The sequence below is a fragment of the Ornithorhynchus anatinus genome, chromosome 1 (assembly GCF_004115215.2).
Source record: "Ornithorhynchus anatinus isolate Pmale09 chromosome 1, mOrnAna1.pri.v4, whole genome shotgun sequence".
NCBI classification, from domain to species: Eukaryota; Metazoa; Chordata; class Mammalia; order Monotremata; family Ornithorhynchidae; genus Ornithorhynchus; species Ornithorhynchus anatinus.
The window spans coordinates 73,840,930-73,859,416 of NC_041728.1; the positions used below are offsets into that span (position 1 = coordinate 73,840,930).

The 18,487-nt window shown below is 41.0% G+C and overlaps 1 protein-coding gene across 1 annotated transcript in view; it reads right to left on the reverse strand.

Moving 5' to 3' along the window:
• The window catches only part of LOC114811097 (dystonin-like), a 32,753-nt gene that overhangs the window by 3,538 nt on the left and 10,728 nt on the right, over positions 1-18,487 (reverse strand). The window contains 10 exon segments of the mRNA XM_029062290.1: positions 2,843-2,966; positions 3,066-3,184; positions 4,175-4,457; positions 4,773-4,927; positions 5,973-6,176; positions 8,316-8,534; positions 8,868-8,971; positions 10,621-10,766; positions 12,385-12,563; positions 12,655-12,774. Coding sequence (XP_028918123.1) covers positions 2,843-2,966; positions 3,066-3,184; positions 4,175-4,457; positions 4,773-4,927; positions 5,973-6,176; positions 8,316-8,534; positions 8,868-8,971; positions 10,621-10,766; positions 12,385-12,563; positions 12,655-12,774 — 1,653 coding nt within the window.

Here is an 18,487-nt window from a genome sequence, read left to right on the forward strand (position 1 = left end):
TCATTGCTGGTATTATTATAGCATTTTTCAAATGAGTCACTTATGGGCAACATATGTTGATTAGCTAAATGACATGAATAAAAATGTTGTTGACAAATAAAATTCCATGTTTGTTATTGTGATAATGTTAAACTTAAGGATATAAATGACCAATCCTACCTAAAAAGAACATTATCTCAAATCTGCTGTTTGTTCTATGAAATTGTAACACAGAAAAACTTGGAATACTTGACTTGTTTGTCTTATCCCTTTCAGCTCATATAAACACTGTAAAAAAATGAACTCTCATAAATGTCACAAGTATTGGATCTTTGAAGAAGGACTGCAGCTGTCATACAATTTAAAGGGAGAAAATTTTGGGAAAAAAATGGATGTTTCCCTTACAAAAACAGTCTGACAATCTTTAACTTGAAACAAAAATTTAGGAAATCAAGTTTATCCCATTTTTCAAACTAAGCTTGAAACTGTCTTGCTTATTCCTGAAGGAAACTAATGAAGCAAGAGAACAACTATGGGATAGAAGAAGAGAAGAGGGAAAAGGGAAAGGAGGAGGAGGGAAAGGTCAAAGGGAGTGAAAGAAATAAAGAAGTTACAGGGCAGTTGACTGAAAGAAAGGAAGGTGGGGCAGAAAGGGCTTAAAGAGATTTCATTATAGTTAAAGAAAAGTAGCATGGCTTAATGGAAAGATGACAGGAATGGAAATCAGGGGACCTGGGTTCTAATGCCTGCTCTACCATTTGCCTGCTATCTGACCTTGGCCAAGTCATTTAACTTCTCTGTGCCTCAGTTCCTCATCCTTAAAATGTGGATTAAATACTTGTTCTCCCTCTATTTTATGAGACAAAGACAAAGGTAGGTATTGAATCTACCCAGCATTTAGTACAGTACTTGGCACACAGTAAGCACATACCAAAATACCACAAATATTATTAGAGCAGCAAACTGATTTGTGAAAATATAGAAAGGCTGTCAAAGAATGCCAGGTAGACTGAGGATTAGGCTCTTGACAATTGATTACGAGTTTGTGAAGTAAAGGGAGAAGGCCAGGAAAATGAAGAAGTGGTGAAGGATCCTTATACAATCATTCCAAAGTAGAATTCATAAAATTCATTGAGAATGTTTGAAATGTAGAGGGAAATGGGCAAGGAATAAGCAGCCTTCTAAAATATGACCGATGTAAAAATCGGAACACAGAGGAAAGAAGACAACAATGTATTTAAAATGTAGGAATTTAACAAGCTTTGATTTCAGAAGGCATTTTAAAAATATGATGAAATCAATGTAGAATATTAACCTACAAATCAGATTTCCCTACTTAACCAATTTATTTTATGACATTTAAGACATTCCTTTTTTGTTTCATTCTATTTTATTCAACTAAAGAAAAATAAACTTCCACTTTACTGTCATTTCATTTTCTGACTGAAGGACAACACTGAAGTTCAAGATATTAGATGGGAACTATATTCAAAACAGTGAAATCATCTTGAAAGTATTCCATCTCTAACCCTAGCTATATATATATATTTACAGTGACAGTATAAATATATATATATTTTAATACTGTCACTGTAAAGCATTTCCTTCTCTCACAACTCTATTCTAGCAACTATTCTATCAAAATATATATACCGTCACTATCCACTATCACTGGAAACATTATATATACATATATATACATATATATACATTATATAAACATATATATATATACATATGTGTGTGTGTGTATCTATCTACATATATAGTGCTTCTATACAGTGTTTTCAGTGACAGTGTATGGATCCAAAAGCCAGACAGTGCATATACAGAATAGAAAGAGCATCATTTCTTTTGAAATGCGGTACTGGAGAAGGCTTTTGTGAATACCATCAACTACCTGAAAAACAAACAAATGGATCTTGGAGCAAATAAAGCCAAAGTGGTCTTTGGAAGGCCAAAGGACCTGATTTAGATTAGCATATTTTGGACACATAATCAGGAGGACTAATTCTCTGGAGAAGATACCAATGCTAGGAAAAGTCCAGGAAAAACATGGAAGAGGCAGACCAGGAGATAGATGGATAGAGATCATAACAATGATATGGAAGAACCATTAGAAACGTTACGGACTATGGCAGAAGACAGGATGTTCTGGAGAAAATATATCCATAGAGTTGCTATGTATTGGAAAACGACTCTATGGCACTTAATAATAATAATAAATTTGAAAATGTGAATTTCAGTTTAGGAGTTCAAACTACTAGAAAATATCTCCTGAAAGCCCAAAAGCTGAAGAATGGCATGAGATGGAATTCATTCATTCATTCATTCAATAGTATTTATTGAGAGCTTATTATGTGCAGACCACTGTACTAAGCTCTTGGAATGTACAATTCAGCAACAGATAGAGACAATCCTGCCAATGACAGGCTCACAGTCTAAACAGGGGAGACAGCTCAGAAAAACAGAACAAAACAAAAACAAGACAATATCATCAAGAAATAGAATCAAGGAGATGTACACTTCATTAGCAAAATAAATAGGGTAATAAATAATATATACAAATGAGCACATTGCTGAGGGGAGGGGAAGAGGAAGAGCAGAGGGTGGGGGGAGGCGAAGGGGAGCATAGGAAAAAGGGAGGCTCAGTCTGGGAAGGCCTCCTGGAGAAGGTGAGCTCTCAGTAGGGCTTTGAAGAGGTGAAGAGAGTCTGTTTGGCAGATGTGATGAGAGTGGCAGTGAGAGATTCTCTCCCAGATCTATACACTTTGTCAGGGGTCCTGCCAGAAGGCAATTTTGTTGCACCACACTATGAATTCTCAGCCTCTGAATCTTAGCAGATATTTTATAATCATTTTACCTGCAGTCCATCCTGGTACTGAACAGCAGCCTGCATAGCTTCTTCAAGCTTGTCAATTCTTTCCTTCCATGTTTTATTTAGGGAGTCCCAAGCTGAATTCAGCTGCAAAGTAGATATTGGAACTCTTCAAACATAACTTAAGCATCTCAAATTATTAACAATTCCATTTGCCCCCCCAAAATACTGTAGTATAATCCAGGAGTAGGAAACATCTCGTTCATACCTCATTCTATGCTCTTGTTGACAATAGCTTATCAGGTTCTCCACAGGCGTGATGAGCTCAGAACCAAGATTTATAACTATATCTAGTTCTCCTGGAGTCCATCTATTTCTCTCTAATGGCTGGAATGGAGGAAAATTTAAAAAAAAATAAACTTAAACTTTAAAGGAAAGTATGTCTGATGACTGAAGTAATGACTTTCAAACTTTCTTGTTTGAAATTACTCAAGTTTATTTTTAAATCCAAAAAATGGGAAATAAATAAAATTAAAACTAATGGAAAATGTTAGTCTCCCAGACCTAACTCCTTTTAGATGTTCAAGTTCATATATAAAGAAGTTCAACTATGTTAAAATATTAAAAGTAAAAATTTATAAAGTATATAACAAAAGCATGCATTGTTAACTTAAACAATACATGGTTAGCCATCACCTCCGTTATAACAACATTCCTGGCTTGATCCCGGATATTTTCTCCAGGCAGCAACCAATCACTGTTTGTCCTATAATCAACTATGGCACCATTAATTTCCTTTGTCCTTAGATATATTTATATGGATTCTACCATTGCAACAAGCTCTAAAACCAATGGATGTACTTTATTTGTATTTAATGTGTACTTTATGTATATTTATTTGGTAACATGTCAAATATAGAATCCACATTCTGCTCAAAAAAATTTGAGGATCTATATATTCACTACATCATTACAATCACAGGGTCCAAAAGTAATTTCACTTCAATGAACCTTAGCACTGAAAAGAAGAATATTGTCATGAGTACTTGAAAACATCCACATGGCTTAGTGGAAAGAGCATGGGCTTTGGACTCAGAGGATGTGGGTTCTAATCCCAGCTCTACCACTTGTCTGCTATGTGACCTTGGGCAAGCCACTTAACTTCTCTGTGCCTCAGTTACCTCATCTGTAAAATGGGGATGAAGCCTGTGAGCCCCACGTGGGACAACCTGATTACCTTGTATCTACCCAGCGCTTAGTCCTTGGCACATAGTAAATGCTTAACACCATTATTATTAGTAATGTTAATAAAAAATAAAAACATTTTTCCTTAGACATGCATATGCTCCAATCAGCTGTATTCATTTGTTTGCTCACCTCTGCTGCTTCTTGTTGTTGTTTTACTACAGAAGGGTCAACTCCAGGACTCTCCAATTCACGGATGAAATCTTGAGTATCCTTCGTTGTGACCACCAAAGACATGTGATCGCACCAGAACTTTTCAGCAAGCTCCATCACATCTAATAGTTTGGCCTCTTCTTTCCTCTGCCAAATTCTGGATGTCTTCCCAGGCCAAAACCATTTGATCAAGCTTATCCTGGACAGCTGGAAAGGAAAATCATCTTCAATGAGGCAAGCCACAAAGCAACTCTCACAATGGCTGTCACAAAAATGTTGCAGAAAATTGTAACATATATAGTCTTTACACAGAAAGGGCTCTTAAGCACAATTCCATTAACATAATTCTTCATATTTCTTGTGACCTGAACCAGTGCCTTCTCCATTCAAGAGAATAACTTGCAAAATGTGCGATTTTGTCTTGAAATTGTTTAGCAAGGAGGTTGGAAGAAAGGAAAGCATTGTTTCTTGTAACAAAATTCACCTCACCCAACCTACCTTTTGCAGATATATCCCTTATTGGTCCCTCCCGAACTGAGCAATCATTTCCTCTCCCCGTTGTTTGAGTGTTTCATACACAGGCTGGAGTTTCTCCAGATCTACCAACACATTCTTATTTTCACTAATCTGTTCCTTAATCTTCTCAACCTCAGCAGATATAGACGGTGGCTGCCGCAAACGTTCAACTATACGGTTCAAGCTCTCAAGTGTTTGATCAATTTTGTCATGGAACTGATGGAAAAAAACATCAGAAAGTATAAATGTCAAACCCCAGGCCAAAAGCTCACTACTGACTCATGGGAGGATATGAATTTCTATGTCAGCAATGCTGAAATATAATCAACTGTCAATATAACCAGAGTAGATGGATGTTTGAGTGGCTCTGCACTATCATAGGGAGTGGAAGGAGCAAGGATCATGGAAAATTGCTCCAAACTGACTTTAAGGAAACACATCACTGCCTACTACTCTAAATGAAATGTTTGGAAAATACTAACTGTGCTGCTTCACTCTTGTTTCATTTTTTTAATGTATTTTGTGTTCTTTAATTATTTAACTGCATAAAGTCAAAAATTTCATTTTTCCTTTAACAAATATGCTAATCAGAAACAAATTAAATAAAGAAACAAATTGATTTCTCTTTAAAAAGAGCCATCTACTGTTGTTTATGTAATGATAACAATTGGATATCATATCCAGTTGATATACTAACTGTATTCTCTGCAAAGCACTTAATAGAGTGCTCTGCATTCACAAGACACTCAACAAATCCTACTTACTATGTTTTCCCTGAGCTACACTGGTATACATGTAAAATAGGACATGCTTATATAATAGTATTAAGAAAATGCCTTACAGAGAGAGTTCTTGGTTCTAACATGGAATTGGAATTACCAGTGATTATTTTAGGTTATGAAAATGGGAGAGTCTTTGGAAAGAAGAATAATTAAAACCTACACACTTGTTAACATAAATCCATTTATAACAAAGTTACTGGACTTCTCTTAAAGATTAAAATGAAATTCCAAATGCAGCTGAAATCACTGTTTCAAATCTCTGTGGTGCCATAAAGTAGGCAAAAAATTGTGATTGATATGAGAAAAGAGAAACCCGAAAATGAAATGTAAGAGGTGTTCACCGAAAATATCACCACAAAGAGATAAATGAACCAAGTGATATCAAGTCTCAGGAGGTGATACTGTGATATGGATTCTGGGAAAAATTGTTGCTTGCATTTACTCATAGGGCTTTTTGTCCAAATAGTGGAGGTGGTTACCTGAGTAGACTGAGAAATTGCATCATCCAGTGCCACAGCTCGTTTTTTGACATCTTCTTTAATTTGACTGTAAAGGGTGTCAGCTGCCACGTATTTCTCCTGGATCAAAAATCCTTCACTTGGGCTCAATTCCAATAACTGGGGCCCAGTTTTGTTCATCTTATCTATATGAGGCTTGTGTTCAGCAATCAACTCTCGTAGTTGCTATAACAAACCAAACAACTTATCAGTGTTTGGGCTTTCACCCTCCATGTTACAGCTGTCTGCGCTCCTAACACATCCAGCTGGCAACGAGTTCTAAACAAATACACTCCCAAAATAAGTCATTTTACATATGATATTACACGGTCTAGTTTGCCAGCTAGAGACATTTCTGACACAAAATGTAAGCAATAGTCTGGACAGGAAAGCCCTTTTCAATGGTACTCTAAATTGCCTGGTAAATTAGATAAGAAAACTAAAGGTATAATGCATGTCAGGCCACAATGGCTTCAGATAACAGTGAATTGTTCAACACCACATCATGGTTGAAAATGGCACTCTGCTTCAGAGACACCTTTCAGTGTACTTTGCCTATTGAAAATAATCGGGGAACACATTATCAGGTTCTAACCTCATAGCTCCAAGAGTCCCACTTAATTTCTGTTCTGAAGGGGCATTAGCAAACAAAAGGCTAGTCCTTTAATGAACATTTGACCCCAATTTTACTGCCCCAAGAAAGAGATGTTGACCAGAGTTTTCTCTTCCCTTTCATTCCAGGGAATACAATCCTGACCCAATATAGAGCCTAAGCAGTTCAGAGCAAATAATTGGTCCCCAGAAGTAATCAAGGGTTCAGCTGTCTACAATCCAGCTCCCAAATAATAGCTTTTATGATGCATATGGGATCGAATGACCATGTGGCTCTAACCCAGAAAGCATTTTCACGCCAAAGGAGAGGTGCACAAGGATATACATACAAATAGGAGCCTGTGAAAGTATCCATTTAGGATTCTGTTCTCCCTCTATGTCAATACTAATTGTCTTTAAAAGAAAATAATATATGCAACTCTAATTTCACACTGTCCCATTAATTCATTCATTCAATAATATTTATTGAGAGCTTATTATGTGCAGACCACTGTACTAAGCTCTTGGAATGTACAATTCAGCAACAGATAGAGACAATCCTTTCCCAATAACGGGCTCACTGTCTAAAAGGAGGAGACAGACAGCAAAGCAAAACAGAACAAAACAAGTAGTCTGATGTAAATATCATCAAGATAAATAGAATCATATAATAGATCATTAATTATAGATAATTAATTATGAACAATCAAATAATTATTCAGCTAACACCACTCATCATTACTAATATATGGCCCAGTTTTAAAAGAGAACACAATAATTTTAATACACACAATGCATTTTTGAACTATGATGTAACATAATCTGCATGAAACTTTTCATGAAAGGCATTTGTCCCCAGGGAATCTGTTATTTGGAAACTGGAGTAAAATTAGGTTCACCAGTCTGGAAGCAGCAACAAGAATATTTAAAGTAAAATGCTCTTCCATTTCAAAGTCCCATGGATATTTGAATCTTTATGTGTTAGTCTACTGAAGTGCATTTGTAGACTACTTATAAAAACAATGGTTTCAATGATAATAAAGTTGTCTGTGTTTTAAAAATATATTGTATTATACCGGCAATTACATTTGCATGTGTAAGCTAATTTGGACCATTTAAAAATCTCATTTCATTCCGGTGGAGTGGAATGACTTCAAAGGGAGTTCTATGCTTGGGTCAGCTCTGCAGGGTGCAGAGCAAAAGGAGAAATGGGCCGCCAGTTTATATTCAGTGCTTTCCCTGCATTCATCCTACCCAACATTTCCCATTACTTTGTTTTCATTAATTTGCTTTGTTTTGACATTGACATCCATGGAAACCTTTTAATGTGCTTCCAAACTGATTAACCCTTATCTCTTCTCTTTCCCTCATGCATTTCTAGCATTCACTTCCTTTTCTAGATGGTCTTAATAATCACATAGAAAGTCTGAAAATCAACGAAAGCCATAAACAAAAACCACTTCAAAAACTCCTTTCTCCTTAACACTTCAAAACAGGAATTGAGTTTTCAAAGTGGCATATCCCTTTACAGAAAATTTCCAAATTGCTGCATTCAGCTGCCATTATAACCCTAATGCTCTTTCCCTGTTTAAGTACTAACTCAGCCAACAGCAAGAAAATGCGAGTGTCAGAGTGCTAACCCTCAGCTCCTTTACAAGTGAGATATCCAGGAAGAGGCTTTAACTTTATAGTCTTACATAAGTAGCAGAACGTTCTGGCCACTCATGAGCTTACCCGATGATCTTCTTGTTGTTGTCTTAAAGTTTCATATTCAAGAGCAGGAGCTGGAAGCTGGGAGATGATCCTTTGAGTTTCTGTCAACCATGGCCAAAGTTCTTCATATGTCTCCCAGAACTGGTTAACCAGAGACTGAGCCCGTTCCAGTTGAAGATTCCTCTCGGAGTTGATTTGACAGATAGTTTCATAGTTCTTCAGTAGATCATCCAATTTTTTCTAAAAATAGTATTGTAAAAACTTAATACCTCAGGGCACATATCAGATTCTTCAGGGTGATCCAGACTTTATTGATTGAATTTCAGTTATGGGTCATTAAGAATTTTATGTTTTCATGGTGGAGGAAATCAGTAATTTCTATTTTGATAGGCCCAATTTTCAATCACCTCTGAAATGCTTTCTCTCCTTTTAGGCAGAAAAGGACAGCCCTAAAGCAATAACAATGTTACAGAGCACTTGGAAAAACTGAATAGCGACTTTTCTAAATGAAATTACAAGATGTATGATTGGCTGACAGAATTCCAAGATGGAAGGGTCTCACTTTCTTTATACATATGGGAATATACCACAGGTATTGGGACATAGACTTCTAGTGTGGCAGTGAGTTCCATGATACTTTTTATGGTTGATGTCTGATTCAAAAGTCATTTCAAGTTCTGTAGTTTTGGAAATAGAAGTAGAAAAAGTACAATAAAAGCAGCAGTAGCCTATCATAGATTCTTCATTTTACAATCTGAAACTCTGCTGGCAGGCTAGCAATCAATCACTGATTGATACGGCCTATATCTCCAAGCCCTATGGCAGTGTCAGGGTAAAGAGGGAGCAACCCACCCAAAGGAGCCAGCTCTGAGAGAGTCCTTCCTCAAATATCACTTAGACCCAAGCCACTTCCATCTGATGGCCTGTTGATATTCTAAAATAGGGGTCCAACTGCCCTGTGGCTCCATGCTATTGCCAATGAATGGTCTGGCCCAACATGGGCCAAGGGGAGTCATAAAACTATTATCACCTACCCTGGGACAACAGTTTGATAATGAAAAGAAAGCATTTCTGCTGTCAAGAAAGCCATTAACATCATTCCCTTAAGCAGTGGTAGCTTTGAGAAGCAGCATGGCCTAGTGCATAAAGCACTGGCCTGGGAATCAGAGGACCTGGGTTCTAATCTTGGTTCTGCCACCTGTCATCTCTATGACCTTGGGAAAGTCACTTAACTTCTCCATGCCTCAGTTCCCTCTCCTGCAAAATGGAGATTCATTCCCTGTTCTCTGTCTTACTTAGACTGTGAGCCCCATGTGGGCCTTGATTATCTTGTATCTACCCCAGGGCTTATTACAGTGCTTGGCATACAGTAAGAGCTGACAAATACCACAATTATTATTATTATTCAAGGAGTTGACCTTTTCACTCACTATTTCCTTAAGAGATAAATTTGCCTGAATATGGACTGTTCAGGATCACTCTCAAACTACACAAAATGGGCAAAAATGATCTTGAGGATTCTTTTTTTGAATGGCTAGAAGTTCATGTACATGAGGTTGCCGAGGCATATGAATTTATCCCAGTTAATCTCACAGAGTGCTATTTACAAATTCTTCAAAGCATGGGAAGATTGAGTTCATGGATTCTGACTTCATTTTAGATTGTAAAAACAAAGATCAATATTTTTGACAATGATGCAATAATTTAAAAACCTAATTTCATTACAAATGAAGAATAACATGCGCTGGAGACTGGGAGAAAAAGAAGAGTTATGTTTCAACCACATTATCCCTCTCAACTCTGACAGTGATCTGAAGATCCTGTGAGGAATAAAATAAAAGGTTCCCTAATTATGAAGTAGAGCATCCTATTTTTGGAGGGTGTGGGAGAGGGAGGACAGAACAAATGACCTAAAGTCTGCAGTTGTTTTGCCTCCTGGGCAAATTAAACAGGAAAGGCAAAGTGAAATATGACAAAGAGTAATTTGACAGAAATACTTGATTATGTTTTGCCATATAACAACATTCTGCCAAAAACATTACAAAAATACTTAGGCCTATTGACATGAACCACGAGAATATTATCCTCCTTTAGCTGAACATGCATTTATTTTAATGAGATTTTTCACTTGGGTCCAATTTTTTTTAACTAGTCTCCATTTTTTTTTAAAATTTGCAAGCTTTCCTTTTTGCTTATGGAAGCACTTAGAAACTACACCAACTGAATTGAAGACTGTTAATTAACAATCCATCTTATAGTGTCCAAGTAGTAAAGACTGTATTTTATAAATAGAATAGCAGAGATGGTTCCTTTTAAACATTCCAACCCCACTGGATGTAGCCCACGTATACTAGATCCACTCCTGTAACAACTGCGCAACTCCCACTGAAGTATCGAGGGCAGAAGTCAACCACGTAATCTTTGCAGTATTTACTTAGCATCAACTTTGGGTAAGAACTGAGGGAGATTTCACTTCAAAAAAGAACAAGATACTTAGCCTCAACAGAAGCAGCATGGTGTAGTGGGCAGAGCATGGGCCTAGGGGTCAGAAGGTTATGGGTTCTAATCCTGGCTCTGTCACTTGTCTGCTCTGTGACCTTGGACAAGTCACTGCATTTCTCTGTGCCTCAGTTACCTCATCTGTAAAATGGGGTTTGAGAATGTGAGCCCTACGTGGGACAAGGACTTTGTCCAACCTGATTTGCTTTTATCTGCCCCAGCACTTGGTACAGTGCTTGGCACAAAGTAAGCACTTAACAAGTACCATTAAAAAATAATCTAATTCATTCAAATATTCTAGCCTCAGGCTTGGGTCTATGAAAAATGGTTCCCCAAGAGGGGATATGTCTCCTTGGTAATTGATTGAGCTACTTGAAAAATCTTTTAATCACATTTGATGAGATTGTCTCCTTTAAGGCTAACAGAGGAAAGGAGACATGGGTCTCTAGGGCTATGATTAAAAAAGTGTCTCCATCAAAATCTGACCCACACCTCATCACAGAGATACGGGTGAATGCCATCAGTAGTACAACTTCTTACCGATGAAGCTCCTGGGACACAGGCATTCAACTACAGAGTATGGCTCACCTGAGTTTTTATATATATATTTTTTAACTTGACTAGCTAGAACATATGAGCTACTATGAGAGTCAGAGTTGAGATGTTCCCTGACTCAATACCATTCTACAGTTCTCTAGAATAGTCCAGTCTGTGAAATACCAGTATTCTCACTTACTTGACCAGAGGCTAGTATTCAGGCTTGTAACTGTCCACTTTCATCTGGAAAAAGTTGATAAAACTTTTTTTTTTATTATTGCTAAAAAAATCATATATTTGAGAAACAGGGTATAATATTTCACCACTATCAAGAAAAAAAATTCACGTGGCTTACACACATATCAATTTCTGGTCAAGTGGCCTATTTTTGAGGAAAAAGTTGGACTCAACTGTTCTAGGGAGTCTCGTGAGATAGATTTAGCAGGACTCCTAAATAGTTGGCAAATACAAGCAACCGAGATGTCAGTGGTACCAAAGTGGCTACAAAACATTACAAAAACAGCATCGGTACTAGGCTGTGATGATTTTGACCAAGAACGGATTTGTACATAAAGTCCTTGCATTTCACAATGTGCTGTATCCCTGCTCACCTATTGGCTTAATGTACTAGCTTCCCCATTTAGAATGTGACTGACAGGGACTAGAGTGCAGATGCTGCTACACAATCAATAGCACTCTAATCACTTTCTTCATGAGCTTCCTGGTCCTAAATGCACTGATACTGGACCAAGGCTCATCTGTGATTTATGATAGAAGACTCCATCATCATCACTCAGAGTCATTACCCATGTTGCAAGTTCAACTTCCTTATGATCAGGGACTTCAATCAATTGCATTTATTAAGCACTTACTGTGTGCAGAGCATTGTACTAAGTGCTTGGGAGAGTAGAGAAAACAGAGTTGAATATAGTGTAACTAAGGGAAGAATCTAAAATAGCCCAAGGCTTGCCAAATGGCAAATTCAACAACACTGCAAAGGGTAATGTTTCTGCAGAAGGGTTACTCTTCCCATGTATATCTTATTGTTTCCAACCATATACATTGAAAGTCATCTTTGATCACAAAAATAACTAGAACTACCTTCATAGACCGCTTCTCCTCTTCACTGCATGTGTTCATAATTTTATCCCCAGACTTGACAAGTTCATCTACAATGTCCTTGTGTTTCAAAATCTCCATGGTAAATGCCTGTGATCGAAAAAATACTGGTGACTATAAAAATACAACAATGGAAAATTCAATTCCTGGACACGGATAATACTGGCGAATAATCAGAATGACAGCTGGAAATGCATTTCTTTACCTTCTGAACTTGCAGCTGAGCAGACGTCTGGTCTTGCTCAAGTCTAATGTCACCCAATGACGTGAGTTTCTTTTCAGTTTCTGCAATCCAGGATAATTCAGCATCAGCAGCTTGATCAAACTAATTAAGGGAGACATAAAAATTTGTTTAGCAAATTTATTGGCCCAATAGAGACAGTCCTTAGCTTTCAAGTTACAATGAACAGCACTTACGATCTTTCAAAATTAAACCATTTCATTCTCACAGCACACTGGTTTCACCTTTAAGAAGTTAACCTCCTTCATGGCACTCACCCTCTTTCCACCTACAGTCCTGCATTGGAGGAAAAATAGACATGCCAAACTGCTAGTGACTCCATCTGGTGACTAAGTAATTTTGTCCTTTCCCTGCCCCTCAACCTCTCCACTGCCATTTATTAAGCTCTCACCCCTCTTTACAGTTTTTCTCCCCCCACCATTTTCTCTATTTCCATGTGACTCCGATGTGCTGTCATCCAGACACTTCCACCTGTCTGATTCTGTCCTCTTATCGCTCTCTTTTCCTACATACCTGGCACGTTTTTTAAGCAGAATGGCCTAGTGGAAAGAGCAGAAGTTTGGTTTTCAGCCACTTGCTTGCTGTGTGACCTTGGGCAAATCATTTAGACTGTGAGCCCCACGTGGGACAGTGACTGTGTCCAACCTAATTATCTAGGATAGGACAGTGGTTGACAGACAGTAAATGCTTAACAAATACTACAATTGATTACTTTTCTCTGTGTCAGTTTTCTCATCTGTTAAATGCTTTTTCTTCTTCCTACTTAGACTGCAAGCCTCAAGTACTCCAGACCTTTGTACAATGATTGGCCCATGTACCCCACACCTTTATACAATATTTGGCCCAAAGAAAACACTTAATGAATACCACAATTACTATTATTATTTTGTTACAGTAGAGTACACAGATCATGGAAAATTCCTTTCCCTAGCACATTCCTTATCAAGGCTGCCATGGTCATGGGATAGAGATATAGAGAGGAGTGGGCGGAATAGCCATCACCAGGACCTGGCTTGTGCCTAATGACACAGTGTCTTCAGCCATTTTCTCCTGCTGCCCCACTCTTGGGGAAATAGGAATGGGTTGTCTCACTCCACATTTCACAGTGCAACTTTCGTACAACACTCCCACCCTCCATCTTTTGCTGTATCTTCCTTTGAAGCCCATGTAATTCACCTCTATTAACTGCAGTCCTCCCCAGGCCTGGCCTCTGCTTTTCTGAGCAATTTTGATGCTGTTTCTCCTTCACTCTGTCACTTACCATGGGGGACTTCAATCTTCACATGAATGTTCCAGAAGATTCTCCAGGTCCCCATTTCCTATCACTTCTCAACTCTGCACCCCCCTGCTCCACCCCATCACACAATAACTTGGGCATCGACTGGATCTGATCATCACTCATCACTGCACCATTTGTCAACCCTCCATCTCTGATGCTCATTCTCCAACCACAACCTTCTCATGTACCATCTCACCCACCTTTCCTCATCTATAGCCCAAAATCCAATTCTCTCTCCCCACAGAGACTGCTGATCTTAAGATCACCCCACACTTATCCCAAGTAATCTTTGATGTTCAAAGTTATGCCTTCGATATCACCTTCTTCACTGAACTTAACACCCTCATTCTACTGTCTCTTCTATTAATCACATACCAGCAACCCCAGGCCTTGATCACATTCACTGTATACTCTTTCCAAAGAGCATAGAATTGGAAATCAGAAAGCCCGATTTCTAAACCTTTTCCATTTGCCTGTGTGTGACTTCGGATAAGTCACTTAGCTCTCCGTGCTTGAGTTTCGTCTTTGCAAAATGTGTTTAAACTACCTGTACTCCTCCCTCAGATTGTAAAGCCCTGGTAGGATGAAGAATGTGTCTGACTGATTGGATAGAGCACAGGCCTAGGAGTCAGAAGGTCATGGGTTCTAATTCCAACTCTACCACTTCTCTGCTGTGTGCCCTTGGACAGGTCACTTAACTTCTCTGAGCCTCAGTTACTTCATCTGTAAAATGGGGATTGAGACTGTGAGACCAACATAGGACAGGGACTGTGTCCAACCCAATTTGCTCATGTCCACTCCAGTGCTTAGTACAGTGCCTGGCACACAGTAAGTGCTTAACAAATACCACAATTACTATTATCTTGTAGCTGCCCCAGCACTAAGCACAGTGCTTGCCACACAGAAAGCATTTAATGACCAGCACCACTATTATTACAATGTTGAGACTTCAACATCCATATGGATGTACCCGATGACTCCTCTGCCGCCCGCCTGCTATCCCTCCTCGACTCTGCCGACCTCCTCCTCCACCATACCGCGCCCACTCACCGACTCGGTCACACCCTCGATCTCGTCATCTCCTACCGCTGCACTATCTCCTCCCTCACCAACTCTGAAATCCCTCTCTCTGACCATAACCTTCTCACCTGCCTCATCTCTCACACTCCCTCCCCCTGCAAATCTTCGCTACTGCCCCACAGAGACCTCCGCTCTCTCGATCCCATCCGTCTTTCCAATAGCATCTCTCCTCACCTTGCCGCCCTGTCCTCTCTTCCCACTCTCGACGATCAGGTCTCTGCTCTCAACTCCACCCTCTCTACTCATCTCGACTCTCTCGCCCCCCTTTCCCTCCGCCGCTCTCGCTCCACTAACCCACAGCCCTGGCTCACCTCCTCCGTCCGCCTCCTATGCTCCTATGCTCGAGCTGCTGAGCACTGCTGGCGAAAGTCCAAGCACCAAGCCGACCTCACACACTTCAAATTTATCCTTTCCTGCCTTAACTCTGCCCTCTCCTCCACCAGGCAAAGCTTCTTCTCCTCCCTCATCGACACCCATGCCCGTCACCCCCACCGATTGTTCCGGACCTTTAACTCTCTCCTTAGGCCCCCTGTTCCTCCCCCTCCCCCATCTCTCACCCCCAATGATATGGCCACCTATTTCCTCACGAAAATCAACACGATCAGGTCTGAGCTCCCCAAAGTCACCCCTCCGCCTCTCCCCTCCCCCCCACCAACCCCCTCCCCTACTTTCCCATCCTTCCCTGCAGTATCCTCAGAGGAGATATCCTCCCTCCTCGCAAGTGATAATAATAATAATAATGTTGGTATTTGTTAAGCGCTTACTATGTGCCGGGCACTGTTCTAAGCGCTGGGGTAGATACAGGGTAATCAGGTCGTCCCACGTGAGGCTCACAGTTAATCCCCATTTTACAGATGAGGTAACTGAGGCAAAGAGAAGTTAAGTGACTTGCCCACAGTCACACAGCTGACACGTGGCAGAGCCGGGAGTCGAACCCATGACCTCTGACTCCGAAGCCCAGGCTCTTTCCACTGAGCCACACTGCTTCCCCCTCCACCTGCGCCTAGGACCCCATTCCCTCTCACCTTCTTAAAACCATCGCCCCTGCCCTCCTACCTTCCTTAACTTCTATTTTTAACCACTCAATCTCCAAGGGCTCCTTCCCCTCTGCCTTCAAACATGCCCACGTCTCCCCCATCCTAAAAAAACCCGCTCTTGACCCCACTTTCCCCTCCAGTTATCGTCCTATCTCCCTACTACCCTTCCTTTCCAAAATCCTAGAACGAGTCGTCTACAATCGATGCTTAGAATTCCTTAACTCCCATTCTCTCCTAGACCCCCTCCAATCTGGCTTCCGTCCCCTCCACTCTACCGAGACTGCTCTCTCTAAGGTCACCCATGACCTCCTTCTTGCCAAATCCAATGGCTCCTACTCCATTCTGATCCTCCTTGACCTCTCTGCTGCCTTTGACACTGTCGACCATCCCCTCCTCCTCCATACCTTATCTCACCTTGGCTTCACGGACTCTGTCCTCTCCTGGTTCTCCTCTTTCCTCTCTGGCCGGTCATTCTCGGTCTCCTTCACTGGAGCCTCCTCCCCCTCCCATCCTTTAACTGTTGGAGTTCCTCAAGGGTCAGTTCTTGGCCCTCTTCTGTTCTCCATTTACACTCACTCCCTCGGTGAACTCATTCGCTCTCACGGCTTTGACTACCATCTCTACGCAGATGACACACAGATCTACATCTCCGCCCCTGTCCTCTCCCCCTCCCTTCAGGCTCGCATCTCCTCCTGCCTCCGGGACGTCTCCACCTGGATGTCTGCCCGCCACCTAAAACTCAACATGAGCAAGACTGAGCTCCTCATCTTCCCTCCCAAACCCGGTCCTCTCCCAGACTTCTCTATCACCGTGGATGGCACGACCATCCTTCCCGTCTCTCAGGCCCGCAATCTCGGTGTCATCCTTGACTCGTCCCTCTCGTTCACCCCACACATCCTATCCATTACCAAGACCTGCCGGTTTCACCTCTACAATATCGCCAAGATCCACCCTTTCCTCTCCACCCAAACGGCTACCTTACTGTTACGGGCTCTCGTTATATCCCGGCTAGACTACTGTGTCAGCCTTCTCTCTGACCTCCCTTCCTCCTCTCTCGCCCCGCTCCGGTCTATTCTTCACTCCGCTGCCCGGCTCATCTTCCTGCAGAAACGATCTGGGCATGTCACTCCCCTTCTTAAACAACTCCAGTGGTTGCCTATCGACCTCTGCTCCAAACAAAAACTCCTCACTCTAGGCTTCAAGGTTCTCCATCACCTTGCCCCTTCCTAATAATAATAATAATGTTGGTATTTGTTAAGCGCTTACTATGTGCCGAGCACTGTTCTAAGCGCTGGGGTAGACATAGGGGAATCAGGTTGTCCCACGTGGGGCTCACAGTCTTCATCCCCATTTTACAGATGAGGGAACTGAGGCACAGAGAAGTTAAGTGACTTACCCACAGTCACACAGCCGACAAGTGGCAGAGCTGGGATTCGAACTCATGAGCCCAGACTCCAAAGCCCGTGCTCTTTCCACTGAGCCACGCTGCTCCTCTGCTGCTTCCTACCTCTCCTCCCTTCTCTCTTTCTACCGCCCACCCCGCACGCTCCGCTCCTCTGCCTCCCACCTCCTCACCGTCCCTCGGTCTCACCTATCCCACCGTCGACCCCTGGGTCACGTCCTCCCGCGGTCCTGGAACGCCCTCCCTCCTCACCTCCGCCAAAAACCCTACTTAAAAATCACCTCCTCCAAGAGGCGTTCCCAGACTGAGCTCCTCTTCCCCCTCTACTCCCTCTGCCATCCCCCTTTACCTCTCCGCAGCTAAAGCCTCATTTTCCCCTTTTCCCTCTGCTCCTCCACCTCTCCCTTCCCATCCCCACAGCACTGTACTCGTCCGCTCAACTGTATATATTTTCGTTACCCTATTTATTTTGTTAAATGAATTGTACATTGCCTTGATTCTATTTAGTTGCCATTGTTTTTACGAGATGTTCTTCCCCTTGACTCTGTTTATTGCCATTGTTCTTGTCTGTCCGTCTCCCCCGATTAGACTGTAAGCCCGTCAAACGGCAGGGACTGTCTCTATCTGTTGCCGACTTGTTCAACCCAAGCGCTTAGTACAGTGCTCTGCACATAGTAAGCGCTCAATAAATACTATTGAATGAATGAAAATTAGGTAAATTATCAGGCCATTTCCTTCCCTTAGAACTTTTGCACCACCTCAGTACTTATAAATTCTCAACCCCACCCTTGGCAGCTTTATACATATTGCTTTACATCCTTGTTTTTAAGCAGGTGTTTTTTCAGACATCTTTCTTGTCAATCTTTTCTTCAGAGTAGTAATAGTTTTTACCAAGTGTTACTTTGTGCAGAGCACTGTACTAAGCTCTGGTAAAGAGTACACAGGTGGAACAATTGCAGAGCACTGTACTAAGCTCTGGTAAAGAGTACACAGGGGGAA